Genomic DNA, 24575 nt, shown 5'->3' on the forward strand with positions numbered 1-24575 from the left:
GAGTCAACAATGGGAGACTGATGATGAGCGTTACGAGTTGATGACACATTAATTGGATCTTTAATCGCTTCATGGAGGGGGGTCCAAACTTTTGCATGTTGAGTTTTCTAGGTCACAATGGTAAATGATCTAGTAATGGTCTGATATTCACCTGGTGTTTTTTCTAGATCATTTACCATCGTTGCCTAGAAAACTCAACTTCCAAAAGTTAGGCCACCATGCTAAAATTGCCTAGAAAACACATCGGGTGAGTATCAGGCCATTTTTGACTTAAAGGTGGGGGGACAGGAGATTTTTCGTAGTTTTTTTGGAGCTAGAGTATGCATTCTACCGTCACGGTGTACAACGCTTAATGTCACTCTGCGTACAGCTGTCGTCCTCGCCTTTATGAATGAAATCGGGCGTGCGCTTTCTCTTTGCTCGCGTGGTTCAGTCGGTAGCGGCGCCGCACCCTCAATCATCGCCCTCACAAGTTCAACTCCTCGAGGGGCATCTTTGAACGGAATTTCGAGAACATTATTTTTTCATGTCCCCCCGCCTTTAACGACCGAAAAATATATAATCATCTTTATTTACACAATAACTAAAGCCCAAATTATCAATGAAATGAACTTGTCGGGATCTCTGAACTGGTACGAGTTCCAGAACTTCGAGATGGATTGAATTTGACGTCCGTGCGACGTTTTCTTCGTTGACCTAAATTTTAGATTCACAGTTTTCGAATATGCTTAGGTGACTCACAAAGAACAGTTCTTCTAAAATCTTTGATACAGAATATCGCAATCAATGGTTCAATGGCTGGATATGTTCCCGCAGCCGCTCCGACATAATTTCCCAGTTGACCAACTTCCATTTCAAAAAATGGAAGTGTGATGAATGTGCCAACTGGACAGTACATCATGAAGAACGGGAGGAGAGTCTGTAAAATTTCAGATCTCAGATATTTCTTCAAAAAGTTTATAATACTTGAAATGTGAGAGTAATAAATAGTTGACGATTGAGTTCTCTTGTTTTAGCACTCATGATTGCCTGGGCACTCTTCAGTTTGAAATAAATATTGAATGCGCAGAATAGGATAGTTGAGAAACAGATAATCTAAAAAATGTACGTTTAAAAAGAAATTATCTAAACAAATTTACCAAAAGACATGTGCATCCTGAAGATCCAATGATATCTCTGAACCTCCAAATCCTGTTTCCATCCTCATCATATCCCCAATAATATGAGCCAATGAAAGATTCTTGTGTTATATCTACTTCATAGTTCTCAAACATCACCTCTCTAGAATGATCATAAATTAAGGATCACCACAAGACGTACCCGCTTACCTCATGAATTGTTGTTTTTCCACAGTGTTATGCATTCCATAATAAACACAAGCAAACCAAGCCACAAAACATATTAAGCATGGAACAAAGATCAGGCTCAGCTTCCAGCCTCTTATGCTTTCAAGGCTATCAGGTCTACAAATTATAGAGATTTAGGAACGAGAGATTAGTAACACATACATACTTGCACACCGCAATGTATCGGTAGTAGAATTGAGCGGCGAGAAGAGAGATACAAAGAGCGAAGCAGGCACAGTAGAGACAGGTTATATCATTTCCAGACGAAATGGAAAATTGAAATGGGCCATCCAACATAACGATGAACATGGAACCTTTGATGTGCATGACCTGAAAGGTCACTTTGGTTTAGCGTCAGCACCTCTAAAGAATGCCCTCTCCCCCGTCAACTTTGAGTTCATATAGTCCATTTTCTGTAGAAGTTAGCAAAAAGTGATAAACTGACAAAATGTTCATCATAATATCAAAAAAAAAATCCAGATTATCACTTTTGGATATCTATCACAGGGACCGAGCTAAATTAGCACCAAGTTTAACCTTGTTAGGGGGAGCGGACATTTTCGTATCCGGTTGGTTGTTTCAGCAAACAGTTCAAAAGCAGATTTTATTATATTAAAATTACTTTGAATGAGCTATTATAGAAGATTTATTATAGAACCCCAAAACTCACCGGTTGCGCAATGAACTCAATCCATGTATACAAAAGTGAATAAAAAGCAAACACAGACATAACATGCCGATAGCTTCCGAACAACCTTTCGGCTCTAGTGAGTATCAGAAACAGAAGGCAAGAGTTTGTAAGTTGTCCAACGATAAATCCACCATATTGAGCAATATGGAGACATAACTTCAGAGACAAATGCATTCTGGAATATTGGCTTCAAAACACAAATGGTCGGTCCTTATAAAGATTGATGGGGGAGGAGAGTTAGTGTCGAAAATAGAGTAACCATAGAAATTATTGTTGATGACGGTGTTCCATGATTTAAAACATCACTCGGTTTTATTGTTTTTTGGGTCAAAGGAATATGTGACTAATCTTGTGAGTAATCCTTAGCTAAGCGTTAGTATTTCCTTTGAATTTTAGTGTCTCATTTTGATCATCAGATAAACATATAACTTAGAAAAATAATACTGAATGACAAAATGTTCATCATAATATAAGAAGCGTTTTGTTAGTAGGTAAATGCTTCACATCTTTGACAGTAACCGCGAAAAATTGACTCAACCTTGATACTGCTGGGGCCCTTCTATTACAGGCTTTATGGCATGCGGGATTTCAAAGAGAAGCAACGAAATCTGATCGGGATAATCAGACATCAATTAGGCTCTTCTGATTAGCCTGATAAGATAAGCTCAGAAATGTGATGAGTGTTTTCTGACAAGGTTTTCTTCTCAACTGTTTGGGTATAAGTTTGATTTTTGAACAAAATCAACACATTAGTTAAAAAATTATATTTATTTTTTTTTGATTTTGAATTTTTGTTTTGCAAAAAAAGAACAAAAAACAGAGGGGGAGAAAAAGAGCACAAGAGAAACCAAGATAGAAGAAAAAACCGTAGGAAAGAAGATCATGAGGAGGATCAGGAGGTTATTAAGATGTAGAAAAATTCAAATCTCGAACTTTGGCTGCTTCTGGATCTCGGCGAGCTTTCTGTAGTGTCTGGCTCTCTTCTGCTTGCGAAGACGGCTTCTGATGGATTCGTTCAACTTGACGGACATCTCTCGTTTCTCCATTCTCATAGCATATCGTTGGGAGGCGCGAACTTTTTGACCCATCATGGCGTTGAATCCAACGAAGCGGTTTTGACGACGAAGTGGACGTTGAGTGAATTGGGATTCTTCGATGACTTCATTTTGGTTTTCAGTGGAAGACGATGGTCCGTCGTGAATCCAAACTTTGTTCTGGGGCTCAGAGGTTGAAGTGGAGGTTTTTGGTGGACACGAGGAGGAAGAAGACTTCTTGAATTTCTTGAGGAGAGTAGAAACGAACTTCATTTTGAGGTAGGAGAGAGATCTGTAATAATTTTCATAGTATGAATGGGTTAAGAAAGGGTTGATGGAAAAGAAGAAGACTTTGAGATGTAAGCAAGCTTAATTAAGAAGAAAAATCAATGATGCAAAAGTGGATAGGAAACGAGAGCAAGAAAAAAATACGACCGATTCCTAACCGAACATGTCGGATGAATGAATCGAATGAGCGAATGAATCTAACCAAGACTCAAAAACTCGGAATCACACTTGCCACGCCCCTTTCCCACACTTGTTCCTAAAAAACTTCCGTTTCCCACACTCGTCGCACCACCTGTCCTCCTCCACATGGTTATGTTTTTATTGGGTTCTCATACGAATACAACCACATTGACACCGCAACTGTAACGGAAGAGGGGGAGAAGGGGACCGTGACAATGAGAAACAACCATGGAAATGGGACATAGGTGAAGAGGGAAACGTGGGAGAGTATCAAAATTCGTGGGAAAATGATGATTTTGGAAATGTATAGCGTTCAGCAGAAATATAGCTGGAGTTGGAGGATAGAGAAAGTTTCAGAGCAAATAAGTAAAATCCTGTGAAAGGTTTAACAAATTTCCAAAAATATAGGCTAATTGCATTCTTCATATAATAGCTAAACTTTGAATCCTATTGAAATTAGACAAATAAAATTACCGTAAAACTTGTAATTCCCTGTTATATCTCCTAGATTCATAGACATTTTACGTGTTAGTGGTTTTCTCCCCTTCGTTGAAATAAATAAATTTAAAAAAAAATTAAATAGAAGGGCCTCCCTAACTTTTGTCTTGGAGAGTTTATCATAACATCGATTCCACCTAGATGCGGAGTCGGCCTAGCGGAGTCGGCCTAGCGGAGTCGGCCTAGCGGAGTCGGCCGTAGGCCGAGGACGCTAGTCAGTGAACACTTTTTGAATGTCTTTGACAGGAACCGAGACAAATGATGCTCAGATAGTGGGGCCTTGTATTGCAGGTGTTACGGTTACTGCTGTCAAAATATAAAAACAAAGTTTTTAATTGTAAGTCTATTGAAATTCAACAAAGAAAACTAAAACTATCTTAATGATACCGTAAAACCTGTATTAAAAGGGTCCCTCTAAAAGAAGGGCTTTCCAGAGGTACCTTGGAACAATTGAGGGGTCGGCCCTTTTAGTACAGGTTTTACGGTATTTAAGTGCTGATTCCAAACTCGAACGATATGGGTGTGAAAATGGGAATTTGAATTGTTTAGATTTCAAAGTTTTGTAACCAAAGTGTATACTCAATTTCGTCAAGGAAGTCCTCCCGGATAGTATAGAAAGTTGAGAATCATAATTTCAGTAATGAATCCACCACCTGATCAACTGAATTAAAGAAAAACATGTCTGTATTCGCCCCACATAAGTCGTAAAAATAAAGAAAACTGAAATTTTTACAAGTGAACAAGGAATACAATTCTTCCTACCAACTTCCGATATGAACTCTGACTTTCTTGACGCCTTCTATCTGTCATCCTTAACAAAACATTTCGGTGATATCATATCAATCTGATGACGTAGAAATCACTGTGTCCCTTTTTTTGGTTCTCTAATCTTCACACTTGGAACGAAAAAGAACAAGAAGAGGGGAGAGGATGATATCATTTCGTAATAAAGTCTTCTCAATACTTTCCCTTGTCTTCTCGATCAGGTGTGAGGACATTTTTTGACACCCCTGCGACAACGTTAATAGATCGAAAACTAAAAGAAGAAAAAAAGAAGGAGAAGATTCTAGGAAACACCTTCCAAAATATGATGTGATTAGGAGACAAAGAAGGTCTCACAGTTTGAACTCTGGATGCAAATAGCAATAGCCTTCTTTTTGGTCTGATGACGTGTACAGTTGCAAGAAAATGGAAATCAAACATTCGAGATAGCCAGAAGCAATTGTATGATCTTGGTAGATTCTTTTAGCTTGACATCATTTGAATTCGGATTTCTCGTAGATGATCGATTGCGTTGCGAGTCTAAACATCTGGTTGTTTGCACTATAAATACAGAAAAATATGCATTTAATGTTTTTTTTCGAATTTTGATGAGGTCCACTGACGGATGACGTCGGTCCCGAGATTCCATGAGATAAGTTAGGAGGCCAAAAGTTTTTTTTTTAGATTTTTGAGAGTAACGTTTCACACAGTTTTGAAAAAACTCCAAATTTTTTTCAACTTTCACAGTTATTGTAGTGTTTAACCCAATTTTAAGTACCATATTTTCACTAATAGAAGCCCACCCAATACGTGCTCGATGAGCTCAACTATCTCGATTCCTGGGAAAGATATCGAAAGTTAGTCATCTGATAATTTATTTATCATAATATCACCAATGCTTTATCAGTTGGCAAAATTTTGGTACCTCTTACAGGAATCGAGATAATTGAGTTCAAAGCTGACGGCTTAGGCTGGCTTCAATTAGAGAAAAATACGGTAATACATAGGCACCTCAATAGCATGGCACCCAGACAATCTAATTTTATCATAGTTTGTGTATATCAATTATGATTATTTTCTGCCTTCTCAATCTTGAATCAAAACCTGAAAACCACACGTACCATTTCTTTTTGTGTTGTTGACTCTAACTTTCTAAACAAAGAGGTTAAAACGGCGAGAAAATACCGTAATCCTCTTAATAGATTCTTGCCAAACAAAGAATGAAAGTATTCAAGGTTTTCTTTGGCTTAATCAACAAAACATTATGTTTGTGAGGAAATTGAGACCAGCTGTGTAATTTTGAAAACAGGTCAGAGGCAGATGTGATGGCTGAGGGTGCAGATGGGTGCAGGTAGAGTACACTTCAGAAGATTATGAAAACGAAGACTAATGATGTTTCGTAAAAAAAAAACTAAAAATATAAATGAAACTTCTCATGCTGATACTAGAGCACACTTCGTTAAACAATGCACCTCTTAAAACAAAGTACCTAAAGACTTGGGATAGAACGACCCACTAATGTTTCACTTTGAGCCGATTTTCGTTTCCTGTTAAGAATATGAAAAAGTTGTCAACTGATAGAATATTAATCATAAAATCAGAAGTGTTTTGTCAGTTAAAACATTTTTGATATCTTGCAGAGGAATTGAGATAATTGAGCTCAAACTTGAGGGCCCTTGAAATACAGGCTTTACAGTAAGCTTGAAAACCGGAGCTGTGATCTACAAACTTTTCGAACACATAGAATATAATTGATATGTGAGTTGGTTGGTTAATTAGACTGATAGTAAGAATAGATATAAGTCGGTTATCAAAGTTCTCATGATTCCCCATGGGGAAAAGTTTACAATTAGTTGTCTTTTCATTTTTTCACAGAGTTACGCCAACTCAAACAGTCAACTTTGAGCTCAATTATCTCGATTACTGTGAAAGATATAAAAAATTCGTCAACTGGTAAACTAGTCGATGATAATATCTGTAATATTTTATCAGTTAATGAAATTTTGATAACTTTCACAGGAATCGAGATAATTCATCTCAAAATTGACAGTTTGGGTGAACTTCTATGTATTAGAGCAAATACGGTATTCGGTCCTCCTTAAATAATTTCAAAAATTCAAGTCCAGACGTTCAAAGGAACTCTTTTTGAAAAATCAAACATTCGTCCGACTTCATTCCACAAATGATAACTTTTTCCACCACACACACTATCTCTTTCCTCCTCTTCTTCATATTCATCTTCTTCTCTCCTCCAGTTGTTCTTTCTTGGTCTTTCCAAATAGTCAAACCTAAAACACAGTGTAGGCGGGGCGCCCCCCGACGTCTTCGGAATGCCTTCAAAGTGATGTCAGAAGAAAAACTACGGTAGGAGGCGTCGTGTCTGTGTATATATTCCGACTCGACGGTGTGAAAATTTTGTCGAAAACTTCGAGTTTCATTTTTGTTCTACAACAGATTTTCTCTAGTTTTTCGTCTGAATCAAAATGGGTAAGAGTTAATATTTAAGCTTTGTATTTTTTATTTCAAATGAAATCGTTTCTAGGATTCCTTCTTGGGGTGATTCGTATGCTTCGCAATCGTCGCGGAGCAAACCGAGCAGACTCTGAAAATGCCAGCATGAAGGAGAACACTCACAAGGATCTTTCAGCGTGAGTATATTCGAATCAAAGCATCTTATCATCGGAATATACCATTCCAGATCCTTCGTCGAGCATCAACTGCACATTGCTCAACTTTCTGAAAGGTTCTACCAATCCAAAGTGGATATTGTTGAACCAAAGAAATCCAAAGGATTGAGCCGGCAAGAAGCTGCTCACAAACTGAAAACTGAGGGAAGAAATGCGCTTTCACCTCCAAAAACCATCAGTAACATGCAATTGTTCATCAGGCAGTTCAAGTAAGTTAGCTTTAAACATCGTATTTTCTAGAATCATTTTTTAGAAATCTCCTCTGGTTGCTCATGTTTGGAGCCGCTGCTCTCTGCTTCTTGACCTACATCTATGATCCATCGTAAGTCTTGAATATTATAAAATTCGTCATAAAATAATTTCCTAATTCTATTCTTATTCTAGCGATGCTTTGAATCTCTACGTCGGAATCTTCATTGTTGCAATTGTCTTCCTCATGTGTGTCGTTTCATTCTTTGAAGAGAAAAAAGGAGTTGAGGTGGTCCGTGCCTTCCAGACCCTCATGCCAACATCTTGCCAAGTGATAAGAGAAGGGAAAGAAGTGAGTTTTAAGTTCATTAACCCATCCTATGATTATATCGTCTAGATAATGATAAACCCCGAGGAACTTGTTGTTGGTGACATCGTTGTTGTCCGTTCCGGATGCAAGGTTCCAGCTGATATGAGAATTATTGGATGTACGGATTTCTTCCTGGAAACTAGTTCGATTACTGGAGAAGCTGAGCCATTGGAGTTCAACGCAAAAACTGCCGACGAGAAGACTTCCATCTTTGAATCCTACAATATCGCATTCAATGGATCATTCTGTGTGGATGGAGAAGGATATGGAATCGTAATTCGCACTGGAGAAAACACTGTCATTGGGCAAATTGCTTCTTTGACTCTCGGACAAAAAGACAAGAAATGTAAATTTGAGACTGAAATCGAGCGATTCGTTCAATTCATCACTGTTATGGCTATCACCATGGCCACCATCATCTTCACCATTGGTCTCATCGTCAACGGAGGAAATGATGTCATTCGTCTATTTGTTACTGGTTTTTTGATGGTTATCATTGCAAATGTTCCACAAGGATTGCCAACCACAGTTACCACCGAACTGACCATCATTGCGAGAAGAATGGCCAAGAAAAACGTGTTTTTGAAGAAGCTTGAAAAAATTGATAGTGTTGGAGCCACAACTGTTATCGCTTCGGATAAAACCGGAACCTTGACCAAGAACTGCATGACTGTCACTGATTTGTGGTACAACAACTCATACAACAGTGCTCGTCCTGAAAACACTGGACGTACTACAAAGAAGAGGAATCTCAATGCCATGAACACTCTCGGATGGTACGACGCTCCACTTTCAGACATCCTAAGTGTTATTTGTGTCTGTAACAAGGCCAGAATCGAAAGTAACTTAACGACAAAAGTTCGTCCACCACGAGTGTAAGTTGTTGTTTTCAAAAAACTATTAAAAACGCAATAAAACTGTTTTTTAGTGATTCTGAATTGGACCTGACAGTTTACCGATGTCAACCAGTCAAGGAGATGTTGATTTCCGGAAATCCATCGGAAGTTGCTCTTCTCAGATATGCTTCCGGAATGTTGGATGCCAAGGAGGTCCGTGATAACTTCCATGTGGTGTTTGAAGTTCCATTCAACTCGGTCAGAAAGTACCATCTGATTCTTGCCACAACAGCCAACACATGGAACGAGATGGATGACAGGAGAAAGATGAACGCCGATGTTGAGTTTATTTTGATGATCAAAGGAGCTCCTGAAGTTCTCATCAAGAGTTGCTCAACATTGAATATCGACGGAGAAGCTATGGAACTGAATGAAAAGAGAATGGAAGATTTCAACGAAGCCTACGAGACATTCGGAGATGAAGGATGTCGTGTCATTGGATTCGCTTGTAAGAAGTTCCGTGCACCAGCCAGCTCGACCTTCTCCATGAAGTCGAACACTGTTCCAATGGATGGATGGGATTTCTTGGGAATGAGTGCAATTATGGATCCACCAAGAGATGACACTCCAAGAGCCATCAAAGCATGCAAGGAAGCTGGAATCAAAGTTTACATGGTCACCGGAGATCACAAATCAACTGCCACTGCTATCGCCCGTCAGATTGGAATGATTGATTCTGAAGAGGTTACCAATTTGGATCATCATCGTCAGGTCATCAGACGAACCAATTCGTCAGACTGGGCAGTCATCACTGGGCCAGAACTTCCAGGACTCACTGAAAAACAATGGGATGCACTTTTAGAACATCGCTACATCGTCTTCGCCAGAACAACTCCAGAACATAAGCTTCTGATTGTGACGGAGAGTCAAAAGAGAGGAGAATGTGTAACTGTGACTGGTGATGGTGTCAATGATGCTCCAGCTCTTAAAAAAGCGGATGTGGGAGTGGCAATGGGACTTGCTGGAAGTGATGTGGCAAAACAAGCAGCTGACATCATCCTCCTCGACGACAACTTCTCCTCCATTGTTGCTGGAATTGAAGAAGGACGTCTTCTATTCGATAATCTCCGCAAGACTATCGCCTACACCATGACCCACATGTGGCCAGAACTTGTCCCAGTAATGCTCAACTTCTTCTTCGGATTTCCTCTCGGTTTGACCCCGGTTCAAATTCTCTCTATTGACTTGATCACTGATATTCCACCAGCTGTCTCATTGGCTTACGAAGGACCAGAAGCCGATATCATGTTGCAACCACCAAGAAAGAAGGAGACTCACTTGGTTACCAAAGGACTCATCACCTACACATACCTCTTCATGTCCATTTTCATCTCGGTCGGAGGAGTTGTTGCCTATCTTCTCTCGTATTACCTCAATGGGATTCGTCCATGGGAGCTTGCCTTCTCTGCCAACGATCATTTCAAGGTCGGAGCATCGAACTTCACAACTGGAAGTGGAATCGTTCTGGATGCCGAGCAGCAAGTTCACATGGCTGCTCAGGCAGCAGCTGCATTCCACATCGCTGTGGTTGTCGGACAAGCATGGCACTTGTGGATGTGTCTCACTCGTCGTGTCTCGATCTTCGTCCACGGAATGGCCAACATCGTCGCTATCCTCGCTGTCATCATTGACCTTCTTCTCATCTGCCTCTTCACATTCGTACCTGGAGTTCAATATGTGTTCGGATCCGCACCACCACCATGGGAGGTAAGTAATCCAGGAACTTGTGATCATACTCTAAATTATATGTTTTTTTTCAGTGCTGGCTCGTCCCAGTCATTGTCGGAATCTGGATCTGGGTGTTCAACGAGTTCCGCAAATTTGGAATCCGCAACTATCCAAAGAACCCCCTGGTGCAAATGGTCAAATGGTGAACTCAACGGTCTCATGTACATATTCAAATGCTTTATTGTTGATTTGTTTTTGTAGAACTAGGCATAATAAACGGATTTTTTTCTTATAATTTTTTTTCTTTTGTTATGATGGTGGCGTTGAAAACTTCAACCAGTTTGGAAGTGATAAAAGTGACGCCACTTCACATGATGAAGACGTGAAGGGGTTTTGCAAAGATAAAATCAACAACAGGCGTTTGATAGCATCAAAAATACAAAGATTAGACCAGACAAGATAGTATTTGACGATGTGATTCTTGTTGTGGGGGAAGATAGGTATATATATATTTTATGTGAAACTAGTCTTGCAAAATTGTCAGCTGGGAAAAGATCTGAGGTTAAGAGTTTTACATGGAATGACTCCCAAGTGTTACCCTCGAAAAAAATCGAGACCTATATGGTTGGATAGAGCGTAAAAAGTTATTTTAGATTCCAAACGGAATAGTTGGTAAAAAATTTTTTTGGGAGTTATGGTCCAAAAAGTACCAAAAAATGCCTAAATTTTCAAAAAATCATAACTTTGTCAGTTTATGTCCGTTTGTTGAAACTTGAAAAGCAGTAGATAGACATTTAATTGAACATTAGAGAATAAAATTTTTTGATTTTTTTCCTATTGATTGGATTATTGATTTTTCGAAAAAATCAAAAAAATTTTCAATATCTCAAAAATCCTAGGTTAACTTTTTTTTTCATTATGACCATTGAATTTAACACATTTGATTTATTATAGAAACATATCAATACTCTGGGAGAAATCATGCTCACACAAGTTATGCTGAAAAATATCGATTTTTGGTACTTGGCTTCTTTGAATTCGTTGTCTTCTGCGGTCGGTATGGTGAGGGGCATACTTGTTTTTGTGATTTTTACTTGCGTATCGTTTGCCTAGAGTGTTTGAAATAGAATCCTGCGACATACAAAGTCAATTTTTCAAATGCTGTACCATTTGTTAAAATCATCATCTTGTAAAAAGCAAAATTTTGACATGTGACAGGGCACATCTATAGTTAAACTTGATAGAAACGGCCAAACTATTTTTTTAACATAATCAGAAAAACGTAATCTTATCAACGGCTTGAACAGAATTTCTATTTTGGCCCTAAAATCAAAAATATTTACGATTTTCCGAGCCTGACCCCTATTTTTGGTGAAGCGTAACATGTGACAGGGCACATCTGTAGATAAACTTGATGGAAACAGCTAAACTTTTGTTTGAACCTGATGATGGGACACCTTTTGTTTTTCATCATAACTTGAGAACGAAAAAAAAATATCGAAAAACTGTTAACGCCGTTTGATTTAAATCAAAACAATAACATAGAAAAAGTAGAATCAACTTGGTCCCTGTGGTGAAAGTATGTTAAATGAACGATTTCCGAAAGATATCCTTCCAGCTTCGGACAGCCGAAATCGACCTTTTTCCATTTCACCTATTTTCACGATACGAAACAAACCAATAACATTTGTCTAATAGTATTTTTTAATATAAATTCAAAATATTGTACTTTAAAAACCAATTTTCATGCGCTCCTGATTGTCGACGCAGCTGCACTTGAGATTTTTCCTCTACCTTTGTAACAGAACAATGATTTTCGGAAGGTTTTGATGCAAAAAATGGCGATCAAAGGTTCGACGGCTGGATAGATGGCAGTTGATGCGGCAGCCGAGCTTGACAGGAGATCGATGTTGATTTGAAATAATGGAAACAAAAACAAGAGTCCAACTGGACCATACATTAGCATGAATGGGAGAAGAGTCTGAAAATAGACATAATCAGAAAGTTCTGAGAATTTTGTAGTTTACCTGGAGACTGAGTGTGATAAACAATTGTCTATTGAGCTCTTTCGTTCGATCACTCAACAAATTACCGGCGTCATTCATTTTTTTGTACGTCTTCACCGCGCAGACCACAATTGTGGAGCAGCAAATTATCTGAAAAATAGAGGATATACCAAGAAGTTAGTCATTTAAATAGAAGACGAAAAATAGAAGAAGAAAAATATTTACCATCAATCCTGCTAATCCAAGCGATCCAACACAATCCTTCACATTCCAATGGGCCATTCCATTCTTGTCTTCGCTCCAGAAGAGTCCACTTACAAATGACATTGTTTTGGAATCTTCTCCATAGTAGTCCATGAATGGGCCTTTCAGCATTTCTTGTTTTTCAGGTGTGATATCAAGACCAAAATAACAGAAAAAGAACCAGGTAACAGAGACAAATAGGGCTGGAACGAAGATGAGAAGAAACTGACGACCTTCCAAATAGGATAGAGATTTGGGTCTGAAAATTACCAATGTTAGATACTCGAAAACCTGTAATAGAAGAGCCTCCACACTCTGTCAACTTTGAGTTTAACTCAGATCCTATGAGACATAACAAAAATGTGCCAACTAATAAATGGTTTGCGATGTTAATTAAGACAATTTATCCGCTGACAAGTTTTCCAAATCTTTTTCAGGAACCGAGAAAAATTGGCTCAAAGTTAAAAATAAGGGTGCCCTTCTATCAGAGGTTTAAGTATAATCTAAGAAAAAATGAACCTGCAAACAGCAAGATATCTGTAGAAGAATTGAGTGGATAGAAGGGATATGCAAAGACCAAATGAGGATCCGAAGAGGCCTGAAGATTGTTATTCAAAACGCCTGATTGACTTGTCTAAACTCACAAGTGAAAATAAATCCAACAACAGGAACATGTCGAATCGGTCCATGGTTCACAACCACATACATTTGCTTCTCAATCACTACCAATGGCTGTGTAATCACATCCACATAGTTATACATGATTGCATACATTGAAAACGTGGCCATCAGGTAACTGTAAGCTCCCAAAACCTTCCGAGCCTTCGTCCAAATCAGATATAACAATAAACCATTTGTAAACTGGGACACAATGAAGCTAACAAATTGAATACAGTGCAGAATTTGATACATCATGTTATTCTGATGGGACTGGAAAACTGCGAGTGTTACTTTTTTACTTTATACCTCAGAATTGGAGGCGTTTCGGTTTCCGGAGGAGGGGAATGGAGAAGGCTGAATTGTAGCTTTAAGTGGGATTGTATTAGTATCGAAATCAGATGTTTAGTGATTCATAAGAAGTGAAAAACAGGTAAAGCAGAAGAGAAAGTCTGAAATTAAAAAAAAAATGAGTTCACTCATACTCAATTTTGAATCAGACAGACATGAAATGAAGCGGGAAGAGATGTGTTGGTCTTGTAGAAAAAGTTGTTTTTTTTGTTTTGAAAAGATTGTTTTTTGAACGGCAAATGTACCGGAAAATCAGGTTTCGATGAGCATTCTGATCGTACTGGTCTGATGGTTTTTGAGCCATCATTTTTTTAATAAATAAATGAAGGTGTTTGAAGCGCCGGGGGGCGCGGCAAACAGTCTGCTAAAATCAATGTTGCAGTGGAAAATCCAGAGATCCTAAGTTCAAATTTGAGAGACAGAAAACTGGCAAAAAGTGACTATCAATGACATAATCCCGTAATTCTTCGACTTGTTATTTCGAATTTTCTTGGACTTATGAATGAAGTATCGTTAAGTGGCATTTTCTCGTCTGGGCATCCAAAACCAGGAATTTTATAAAAACTTAACATTTCGAATTGAGAAACGGGACCAAACTTCAATTTCAAGACACTCACTTTTTTGTAATTCATCTTAGAGCAGGTGTAATTTTACAGAAGTCTAATATTTTTCTGATTTTTAATTAGTATGATCCTCCATTCAGGGTTACTGTAAAAGATGTTTCGTTTTGATTCTGAATACCTAGCGAGTTTGAGCTAGTTTATCTCGGTTTCTGTGAAAGATATCAAAAGTGTGTTGATTGAAAAAATACTTCGGATATATTATGATAAACAAATTATTAATTGAAAACTTTTTTATATCTTTGGCAAGGACTGAGGAAGAATACCTCAAAGTTTAAAGCTTGGGAGCCCTTCTATTACAGGTTTTATCGTAGCTGTTGTGTTCTCTGTTTCTTCTATTTTTGAAGCATCAATCAACAAAACACTAATATTGAATATCTGTCAAGGCAGATCATATTCAGTGGTGAGTTAATATTATTGTTATGATTCCTTTTCTCATTTACAACAGCTACAAATGATATCATCCAGGGAGAACTCCAGTAACTTATACCATTGCAAGATGATTCATTGCTCAGCACTGTGATTAACAAATGATTTATTAAGAAAAACCCCAATTCTTACAAGGGAACCTTTTAAGTTGACCTTCTAATTTGCAAAAACTAACTTCACAGGATGAAAGAACGTTCTTAAAAACCTATAAATCCGTTTTCATAATCTGCTTAAGAAACCTCTAAAGTGCTGAAATTTCAGTTTCAGTACCACAAAATAACAATAAAGTACCAAAAAATCACTTTTTCAGTGTAAAATGAGCAATTTTCAAATGTAATTTTCTTTAGTCCTAGGAAGTTTTCGAACTCGAAACTTTTTGTGTTTTTTTCAGAAAAGTTTTGTACCGTTTCAAAATTTGCGTACACTTTGTGTGTGCCCAAGTTTCCAGTTTTGAAATTTTTTTTGAAAAACATTGAAATAAAAAATTTCTTTTTTTTTCAAGTATAACACAAAAAGTTTCGAGTTCTAAAACCTCCTAGGAGTAGAGAAAATTACATTTGAAAATTGCTGATTTTACACTGAAAAAGTGATTTTTTGGTACTTTTTTGTTATTTTGTGGTACTGAAACTGAAATTTCAGCACTTTAGAGGTCTCTTAAGCAGATTATGAAAACGGATTTATAGGTTTTAAAGGACGCTCTTTCATTCTGTGAAATTAGTTTATGCAAATTAGAAGGTCAACTTAAAAGGTTCCCTTGTTAGTATCTTCCTTTCATGTTCCCATAACCATTATAAAAACTTTGTTATTCCCTGTATATCTTGGAGCAATACTTCTTGTTAACGCTGTCACCGTATTTATTGTTGAATGAACTTGACTTGAAGGCTTCTGACCAAAAAGAAAACTTCGAAATCCTTTGATACAGAATATCGCAATCAGAGGTTCAATGGAAGGGTAGATACAACAGGAAAGTGCTGGGATACTGACCAGCCAACGGACTTCGATTTCGAAAAATGGGAAAATGTAGAGCAATCCAACTGGGCAGTACATCAAGATGAACGGGATCAAAGTCTGAAAAAATGGATTGGGTACTATTGCACTGTATATTTTCTGTATGATAAACAGACAAAATTTTCTGACGTACTTGTGCCAATTTTTCCGAAAATATTAGTGCTAGATCTTACAGAAAATGTAATCTCTGCTTTGTGTCTGTGTAGGCAAATATGCCAGAGACTAGAAAGAAAGATAGTACGAATGAATATGAACCGATTGTATTCAACTTGATCTAACAAAATGTATCAGTCCTTATGATAAAATGTTGGGTTTTTGCACAGGATTGAGCCTAAACCGTAAAACCTGAAATAGTAGAACGACCGTTTTATTGTTCCAAGGTACCTTCGGAGCGTCCTCCTGTTACAAGAGCCCTTCAATTAGAGGAGACCCTTTGATTTTTTCGGCTTTTTTTATTTCGAAAAGCATCATCGAAATTTCAGTAAATGCTCGTTTAGAATTCATGAAAATTTATTTTTGGTACACTGTTCAGGACCTACATATTTCTGGAGAGTGTGAGCTGGTATAAAACCAAAAAAAACGGTCAGAATGAAAAAATACACTCGTCATTGGGTACATTTTTTTTTGTCCTCTACTGTTGTTATTGCTAAGATCATAATTACTTTTTTTTCATGTTACGTACTTCATGGGTACGTCAGGTACGTCAGAACCTGTGTTAATTTTATAACTTCTGATTTTAGTCTAGATGATTCAGTACTTAAGTTATTGTTCGATTACACATTATGTTCGGTCATCTAGAATGAGACTTCTGATTTCAAAAGATTAACGAAACGAGAATATTTACGAAAACAGTTAGTGTATCGAGAATTTGAGAAAGAGGAAGTCCATGAATGCATTTTAATGGGTCAAAATATACTATACCTGCAAAATCAAGCACAAAAATAGCTGACGATTCAGCTCTTTGGTTTTTGAGCTGACAAACATCTTGAATTCTTTCGAGTTTTTGTATATTTTTTTAGCACAAACCAGGATGAAAATAAAACAGAATCCCTGGAAATCTTGGTTAGATATTTTGAATTCAAAATCAAACTCACAATTATGAATACATTGATTAATGCTGCTACACAATCAACGAGATTCCAATTTTTCCCACCATCCTGATCGATTGTCCAAAGCATACAAACTACAAACGCTATTTGGTACGAGTCGATCGAGAAGTTATTTAGGAAAGGTTCCCTGAGACACTAAACATATTTGAAAAATATTTTTCCAGTGTTACCTCAAAAAGTTTTGCTTTTCATATGTGTCAGCCATTCCGATAAGAACATTGATATACCAACCAACGAATACTAAGAGGGATGGGATAAAAATCAAATAAAGTCGACTTCCGGACACACTTTCAAGCTTGTTAGGCCTGAAATTCACACTTACCATGTTTGCTCTAAAATTAGCCCAATTTTTTTGGTTCTTATGAGAGTCAACCGATAAAATATTGGTGACATTATGATGAAAAATTTATCAGTCAGATTTTTTTCTATCTTTTGAAGGAACCGAGATTATTGAGCTCAACGTTGGATGGGCTTCTATTAGATCAAATACGGTACCTGCACATTGCCAAATATCTGAAGTAAAATTGGGTCGACAGTAGTGTAATACAAAGTCCGAAACAAGCACAAAAAAGGCACACAACGTAATGCCCTAGCATTTTATAGTTTCTTAAACCACTATCTACTATCACTCCTAGCGCTGGTCCTTCAATGAATGTCAACTGAAAGATTTTAATTAATTTACTATCATTACTCATGCCACTCGGCTGCCGGCTTGTAACTTCTGGTCCGAAGTTTAGAGGCGGTTTGGCTGTTGGACGGACATTGATCAGGTTTTGGTCGGAAGTTGAACATTGAAATACGCAAGGTCGGAACCTTGTCATCATACTTGTAACGGGCCGGGCCGGGCTTTTTTTCTGAATTTCGGAGGCCCCGCCCGGCCCGGCAGGCCTGTCATTCCACAAGTTTTGTAAATTTCAAAAAGCATATAAGGGGGACTCTTTTGTGATTTTTTCGATCAAAAAATTTTTTTCGAGTTTTTTCGATACTTTTGATCAAACAGACAAACAATCCGAAAAAAAATGGAGAAAATTGTATTGAGATCTCAAAATTTGGCTCAAAAAGACCAATTTTTTACCGGGCCTTCCGGGCCGGGCCCGGGCCTTAAAAATTTCCTCAGGCCCGGCCCAGAAATTCACAAGTATGCTTGAGTTTGGTCGGGTCTACATAGAAGTAGACTTATCTGGAATCTGATCTACTTTGAACCAGAAGTTGCCGGCGACACTCGAGAATTTAACCAACCGGCTGGGTGAAAATCTCAACCCAAGAATAAAATATAGCATATAAAGCGAAACATCCCATTATGTATCGAAAATCACCCAACTGTTTGTCGGATCTTGTGATGATCAGGTAGATCAAAAGAGAATTGTTAATCTGAGCTCCAGCAAAAGCTGTGTATTGAGCGATGTGAATAGCGCGCATCTTATTACTGATTTTCAAAAGAAACGAATACTGATTTTCAGAAAAAAAAATAGAAGATGAGGGAAGACGATGTACCGGATGAGACCGGATATTGGAGAACGAGCTATCTTCATTGGGTTATAGTTCCCGGTAAGCAGAGTGGTTGAATTATTGTTTCGAAGTTTTATTAAGATAACGAAACTACATTGGTTAATTCAATACAAAAATCGAAAAAAAACCCTTTATTGAAGTTAAAATTCAAAAGGCTCTCTTTAAAGTATTGCACTTGAGCTGGTAAGATATTTTGTATGAGCTGGTGAAGTCTTCCTTGCTGATGAGCCTAAAATATCGCTTTACGTTTCAGTCCTACGCATTTTGAATTTACAAGTGAGAGTTCTTCGGAACTCCTTGATGCAAACTATTGCAATCAGAGGCTCAAGCGATGGATAGATCGCAGCAGTCGCAGGAACAATATTTGCTAGACTGGCAACATAAACTTCGAAAACTGGCAGAGTGATCAGTAGACCAACTGGGCTGTACATCATCAGAAATGGAAGAATGGTCTGAAATTCTTTGACAAATTACCAGATCATCTTCTTTGAGCTTACTTGGAAGGTTAGCGTCACAAAAAGCTGACGATTCAATTCCAATGTTCTGGCACTCATATGACACGTGGAACTTTTCATAGTCAGGTAGATAGTGGATGCACAGACTACGATGGTTGAGAAGCAGGCAACCTGAAAAGTTTTTCAAAGAATCTTGGGAAAAATCGACAGCTCACAATGATACAAACACATCCAATGGATCCAATCACATCTCCAATAATCCATTGTTTCTCCCCATCTCTTCCTATAGACCAGTACATTGGTGCAATGAATGCAACCCGAGTGGAATCCTCCTCATAATAATCTTCCAGTTCTTCCCTCATGTAAATTTGTTTTTCGACTGTATTCGCCATCCCGTAGTACACAAATTCAAACCATAAAACGAAACAGATAAGGCATGGAATGAAGATGTAAATTAGTTTGAACCCCTCGATTTTCATAAGAAGTTCCGGTCTAAAAATGCTTTCCTGGTATTGAGTATATTGTTTAGAAAGATAGGCGTTCTAAGAAGTGATCCGTCTAATTTTCGGTTGTGTATTGAATTAGGAACACCAAACGTACCTGCACATTGCAACGTAACGGTAGAAAAATTGAACAGCTAGGAGGGAAATGCACAAAGCAAAAGAAGCGCAATAGAGACCTAAATGATTGAATTTTACGATTTTTTAGAAGTTTTTTAAAATCTAGATTTTTTAAAACATACAAACAATATGATTAGCAATCCATCCGAAATATTTCAATGGACTTTCCATAAATACTATGAAACAAGGCCCTTTGATGTGCATGATCTGAAAATTGTGTTGTAAAGAATCTTAGACCGTAAAACCTAAAATAGAGTGGCTCCCGCCAACTTTGAACTGATATATCTCAGTTCCTGTCAGTGATATCAAAAAGTGGTCAACTGATGAATTGTTTATCACAGTATCACCAACATTTTATTAGTCGACACATTTTTGATAGCTTGCACAGGAACCCAGAAAAATTGGCTGAAACTTGGCAATGTGGTGACCTCTCTATAACAGGATTTACATTATTTTTACTCCTACCGGTTGTGCGAGAACTTCGACCCAAGCATAAACCAAAGAATATACTGCAAACGTGCACATGACATGACGATAAGTTCCAAACAATTTCTGGGCTTTGGTAAGAATCAACCATACCAGTGTGGCGTTAGAAATTTGAGCAAGGACGAATCCAGAATATTGGATCATGTGCAACCAGAGCATTTTTTTGGGTATGGGCTAGTAGTAGTATTTCGGCATTTATATAGGATTAGAAATACTTACGAATCAAGGATAATTGTTTTTGAAAATCCAAGTTTTCGCAAAAAATAATCAAAATTCGATTTCATATTAGCGATGAATAGTAAATCATTCCACTTAAGATTTGCTTTCAAATGACAAGAAATGACAATGAAAAGCGTAGTAAATATGCTTATGAATCATTTTGGTGTAGATCTGAATAGGTTGGAAGCAAAGATTAAGTTACAAATATTTATTTGTTTGGTTGAAATCAAGCTAATGAACTATCTCTTTGGGATTTGTATGTGGAAATCTGCGAAATTTTTCCTTCTGAAGCTTTCTCCCTTCTCAATAAATAATTTCTGAATCGATCAATTATGAATATCGCAATTAATGGATCCAGAGCAGGATACAAACTACATGTGACACCGACAAAATTGATATATTTTCCAACTTCAATTTCAAAAAGTGGGAGTACGAAGACTAATCCAACCGGGATGTACTGGGTAACGCAAGGAAGAAGAGTCTGAAGACCGAGACTCCAGAATAATTGTTTACTGAGTGACCGAGTTCGTTTGCTCATTCGAATTGAAACGTCGTGAAGTTTATTATATGTTTTATAAGCACAAACTATGCAGGTTGTGAAGCAGGTACCCTGAATTTTCAAATTGGTCGGGTATGGTGGGTTTCGCATACTGTACCATTATTCCACAGCTCATCAGGCATCCAATTAGATCTGGAATTCGATAGAGCACACTTCCATCTTTCTGGCGAGTCTGAAACTTTAAAATATTTTTTCTTTTTGAGATTGTCATTCTCACATAATACAACGGTGCAATGAATGCAATCTGGTCAATGTCTTCTTCGTAAAGATCTGTTATTATTTTCCGAAAGAAATCCCTTTTGATCTCTTCCGGTCTATAACATGTATACATTTCTATAGCCCAAATGATGAAAAGAGTGAATGGGGGAAGAAAAAGGAAATATATTTTGTTTCCGTTGAATATTTGGATATTTTGTTGTCTGGAAAACTGGATAATGACAAAACTGAGTTGGGAATGGGGCACCTGCAAACAGCAATATATCTGAAAATGAAGTGAGTCGAAAGCATGGAGATACAGAGAGCTAGGCATCCGCAGTAAACAACTGAAATTTTGATTTGGGAAAAAATTGGGAAGTTGTGGCCTACTAGCAATTAGTAACCCTGCATTTTGATGGTATTTGAGAAAACTATCCACATAGAAGATCATCCCGGAACCTTGGATGTACATCACCTGGAAAATGAGGGTTACTGTAGGAGACTGGTCTTATGACCTTGTTTTGGTGAAGGAATTTGCTGATTGGTTCAATATTTTGAAAATAGTACTTCTGAGATAGGTAGGGTACGGCGGCCTAGCGGCCCTAGTATCTTCCTATTTCTAAAGGAACAGACCCATGTCGTCGCTGTAACCTACCGACGACATGAGTCCCGACCGGCCGAGGCTGCGTTTTGCACAGCATTGGTTTTAACAATTATCTTCTAGGAAAACTCACTGGAAGAGTAAATATCTCAATATTAGCATACACAATGGCATAAATCGAAAATGAGATCATCAGAACGCGATATCTGCCAAACGATGCTCCAGCTCGCATTCGAATTAAATGCAATAAAAGACAATTAGACACAATTGCGATGACAAACGCACAATATTGAACAATGTGAAGATAGACAGGAACAGCCATCGTTCTGAAATCATAATGATGGTAGACGAAGGTTTTTATAAGGGGCTACAGATCCTAAAGAATTCAGATCCTAATGAATAATAAGATGAATAATGACGTCTCCTGTTCTCTTTATTTCTTGGAGACTCTTTTTGAATGATGAGACAAAAAAGGATAAAAGGTTCCTGCTTTGTTAGGGATAAAAATAACATCGGTTCTTTGAATGTAACTTTAAATCAGACGTTATCGTATCTTGAAGATGTGCGGAGAGAATGATTTTATGATAAACAATTTATACTGGACTAGACTGTAAATACTAGACTAGACTGAAAATACTGAACTAGTGAAAAACGGTTTGCTGGAATACCGATAATCAGATTTGATTGAGAAAGTCCGGAAGTCAGAAGAGTATTAACTCTACTAGCTTTTTTTTCAGTTTTTTGGCAAAATATCTAAAAGTCACGGATCCCAGTTTACACATGTTTCAAACTGTAGTGGGAAAAGTTTTGTTAAAAATTCAACCCAGGAAAACAAAAACATTTATTCATTTTACAAAGTTTCTCAAGCAACAGAAGCATCCCCATAAGAAGTGTACGTAGGAATCTGCGAAATCTTAACTTCCGAAATTCTCTCTCGTCTAAAAAGATAATTCCGGAACCGATCGATTATAAAAATAGCGATGAATGGATCCAAAGCGGGATACAAACTGCAGCACACACCAACAAAGTTTATATACTTTCCAACTTGGATTTCAAAAAGTGGAAGTAAAAACACCAATCCAACGGGAATGTACTGTGTGATAAAAGGCAAAAGAGTTTGAAGACCGAGTGTCCAGAATAGTTGTTTACTGAGTGATCGGGTTCTTTTGCTCATTTGAAGTGAGGAGTCGTGAAGTTTGTTGTAAGTTTTATAGGCACAAATTGAGCAGGTTGTGAAGCAGGCGCCCTGAATTTGATAGGATCGTTTTGGTATATCAATTTGATATAACTCTTTACCAATATTCCACAACTCAACAGACAACCAACCAGGTCGGAAATTCGGTACAGCACACTTCCATCGTTTTGGTGAGTCTGCAACTTCGGAAAAAGTTTTATTTAAATATCGCTTACAACTCACATAATACAAGGGAGCAATAAATGCGACCTGATCGATGTCCTCTTCATAAAGATCTGCTATGACTTTGCGATAGAAATCCCTTTTGACCTCATTCGGTCGATAACATACAAACATTGCTCCAGCCCAAATAAGGAACAAAACAAATGGAGGAATGAGAAGAAGGTATACTTTGTATCCATTGAAAATATGTATATGGTGTTGTCTGAAAATTCACTGGACTATATATAAGACTTGGGAATTCCTCATGTAGGGTACCTGCAAACAGCAATGTATCGGAAAATGAAATGAGTGGCGAGCATGGAGATGCAAAAAGCGAGACATCCACAGTAGGAAACTGAAAAGTGGGAAGCTATTAAAAATCTTATACGATTGGTTCACCAGCAATTAGTAGTCCAATATCCTGGTGGTTTTTGAGGACACTATCCACGTAGAAGATCATTCCGGCACCTTGCATATACATGACCTGGGAAATGAGGGTTACTGTAGGAGACTGACCTTATGACTTTGTAGGATTTTGATGATTGGTTAAGTGTTCGCACGTGGCTTGATCACCGTAAGACCTGTATTAGAAGGGCCGACCCTGTTCCAAGGTACCTCCGGAGGTTCCTTTCATTAGATGGGACCTTCTATTGAAGGGACCCTTCTAATACAGGTTTTACAGTAATTATCATCACGGGAGACTCACTGGCAACGTAAATATCTCAATATTAGCATACACAATCGCATAAATCGAAAATGAAATCATCAGAACTCGATATCTACCGAACGATAATCCAGCTCGCATCCTGATCAAATGTAATAAAAGGCTGTTAGCTATAATTGCAATGACAAACGCACAATACTGAACGATATGCAGATAAGCAGGAACAGTCATGGTTCTGGAAATGTATTGATGAGGAATGGGTTTCCAAAAAGGGGTTCGCATGAAAAAATAACAAAAAAAAATGAAGAGAACAGTGACGAAATATGTTATCTGCATTAATTAGCAGAAGAAAAGGTTCCGGTTTGACACGAGTCAAAACACCAAATTCATTGGATCTTTGTCTCCAATTTTTTGACTCAAATCTTCAAAAATCTTGCACAAATTTCAAGAGAAAAAACACGAAAATAATTGAAAGTGACAGGTGACCGATTCGAGTTTTGAAGATAGAAAAAAAACAAGAATTCTGGTTCAATGATTTGAGAGCTACTCGGCTGTCAGCTCAGCTTTCAGTTTGTAAGTCCTGGCGGATAATGGTCAGGTTCTGGTCGGAGCTTGCCCAAAAACGGCTGTATAGCGAGCCATGGTCAGACTTTGGCCGGAAGTTGAAAATTTAAACACTACAAGGTTTAAATTGAGCCTTGTGATAAGTTTGTCAGAGTTTGTAGCGGTCTTATCCGAAATCTGACCAACCTTGGACCAGAAGTTGGCGACGCCCGAGTACTCACTGAGTGTTTTGTTTTTGGCTGACTTGTTCAAAGATTAAATTAGTTTATTCTGTG

At 37.8% G+C, this 24575-nt stretch overlaps 11 protein-coding genes across 11 annotated transcripts; 4 read left to right on the plus strand and 7 right to left on the minus strand.

The window, feature by feature from the left end:
• Nucleotides 1-709: 709 nt before the first annotated feature.
• Cbr-str-144 lies at nt 710-2211 on the minus strand (the record flags this gene model as incomplete). The annotated part of the gene is made up of 6 exons (XM_002635098.1): nt 710-919; nt 967-1095; nt 1140-1281; nt 1329-1463; nt 1513-1676; nt 2017-2211. The coding sequence occupies 6 exons, from the start codon at nt 2209-2211 to the stop codon at nt 710-712; spliced, it is 975 nt and encodes a 324-aa protein (XP_002635144.1).
• Nucleotides 2212-2957: 746 nt separating this feature from the next.
• CBG26873 lies at nt 2958-3344 on the minus strand (the record flags this gene model as incomplete). Its single annotated transcript, XM_045236506.1, has 1 exon — nt 2958-3344. One exon carries the CDS (start codon nt 3342-3344, stop codon nt 2958-2960), a length of 387 nt encoding a protein of 128 aa, XP_045099166.1.
• Nucleotides 3345-3671: 327 nt separating this feature from the next.
• On the plus strand, nt 3672-4252 carry CBG26874 (the record flags this gene model as incomplete). The annotated part of the gene is made up of 2 exons (XM_045236507.1): nt 3672-3721; nt 4201-4252. 2 exons carry the CDS (start codon nt 3672-3674, stop codon nt 4250-4252), a joined length of 102 nt encoding a protein of 33 aa, XP_045099167.1.
• Nucleotides 4253-7282: 3030 nt separating this feature from the next.
• On the plus strand, nt 7283-10815 carry CBG11371 (the record flags this gene model as incomplete). Its single annotated transcript, XM_045236508.1, has 8 exons — nt 7283-7286; nt 7342-7385; nt 7415-7695; nt 7740-7808; nt 7871-8027; nt 8073-8920; nt 8974-10648; nt 10702-10815. 8 exons carry the CDS (start codon nt 7283-7285, stop codon nt 10813-10815), a joined length of 3192 nt encoding a protein of 1063 aa, XP_045094548.1.
• Nucleotides 10816-12353: 1538 nt separating this feature from the next.
• Nucleotides 12354-13773, minus strand: Cbr-str-131 (the record flags this gene model as incomplete). Its single annotated transcript, XM_002635096.2, has 5 exons — nt 12354-12590; nt 12637-12765; nt 12841-13117; nt 13378-13456; nt 13503-13773. 5 exons carry the CDS (start codon nt 13771-13773, stop codon nt 12354-12356), a joined length of 993 nt encoding a protein of 330 aa, XP_002635142.2.
• A 268-nt stretch (nt 13774-14041) lies between these two features.
• On the plus strand, nt 14042-14098 carry CBG26875 (the record flags this gene model as incomplete). The annotated part of the gene is made up of 1 exon (XM_045236509.1): nt 14042-14098. One exon carries the CDS (start codon nt 14042-14044, stop codon nt 14096-14098), a length of 57 nt encoding a protein of 18 aa, XP_045099168.1.
• A 1588-nt stretch (nt 14099-15686) lies between these two features.
• Nucleotides 15687-18451, minus strand: CBG25138 (the record flags this gene model as incomplete). Its single annotated transcript, XM_045236510.1, has 6 exons — nt 15687-15983; nt 16845-16973; nt 17018-17159; nt 17203-17337; nt 17528-17691; nt 18272-18451. The coding sequence occupies 6 exons, from the start codon at nt 18449-18451 to the stop codon at nt 15687-15689; spliced, it is 1047 nt and encodes a 348-aa protein (XP_045094549.1).
• Nucleotides 18452-18783: 332 nt separating this feature from the next.
• CBG11368 lies at nt 18784-20261 on the minus strand (the record flags this gene model as incomplete). The annotated part of the gene is made up of 6 exons (XM_002635094.1): nt 18784-18993; nt 19039-19167; nt 19212-19487; nt 19596-19673; nt 19737-19823; nt 20082-20261. The coding sequence occupies 6 exons, from the start codon at nt 20259-20261 to the stop codon at nt 18784-18786; spliced, it is 960 nt and encodes a 319-aa protein (XP_002635140.1).
• A 286-nt stretch (nt 20262-20547) lies between these two features.
• Nucleotides 20548-21998, minus strand: CBG26876 (the record flags this gene model as incomplete). The annotated part of the gene is made up of 4 exons (XM_045236512.1): nt 20548-20931; nt 20978-21052; nt 21098-21550; nt 21810-21998. 4 exons carry the CDS (start codon nt 21996-21998, stop codon nt 20548-20550), a joined length of 1101 nt encoding a protein of 366 aa, XP_045099169.1.
• A 138-nt stretch (nt 21999-22136) lies between these two features.
• CBG26877 lies at nt 22137-22253 on the plus strand (the record flags this gene model as incomplete). The annotated part of the gene is made up of 1 exon (XM_045236513.1): nt 22137-22253. The coding sequence occupies one exon, from the start codon at nt 22137-22139 to the stop codon at nt 22251-22253; it is 117 nt and encodes a 38-aa protein (XP_045099170.1).
• A 285-nt stretch (nt 22254-22538) lies between these two features.
• CBG11367 lies at nt 22539-23967 on the minus strand (the record flags this gene model as incomplete). The annotated part of the gene is made up of 6 exons (XM_002635093.1): nt 22539-22922; nt 22973-23047; nt 23094-23295; nt 23349-23427; nt 23472-23556; nt 23779-23967. 6 exons carry the CDS (start codon nt 23965-23967, stop codon nt 22539-22541), a joined length of 1014 nt encoding a protein of 337 aa, XP_002635139.1.
• Between the last annotated feature and the right edge of the window lie 608 nt (nt 23968-24575).

Source organism: Caenorhabditis briggsae, assembly GCF_000004555.2.
Source record: "Caenorhabditis briggsae complete genome, chrV, whole genome shotgun sequence".
Taxonomy (NCBI): domain Eukaryota; kingdom Metazoa; phylum Nematoda; class Chromadorea; order Rhabditida; family Rhabditidae; genus Caenorhabditis; species Caenorhabditis briggsae.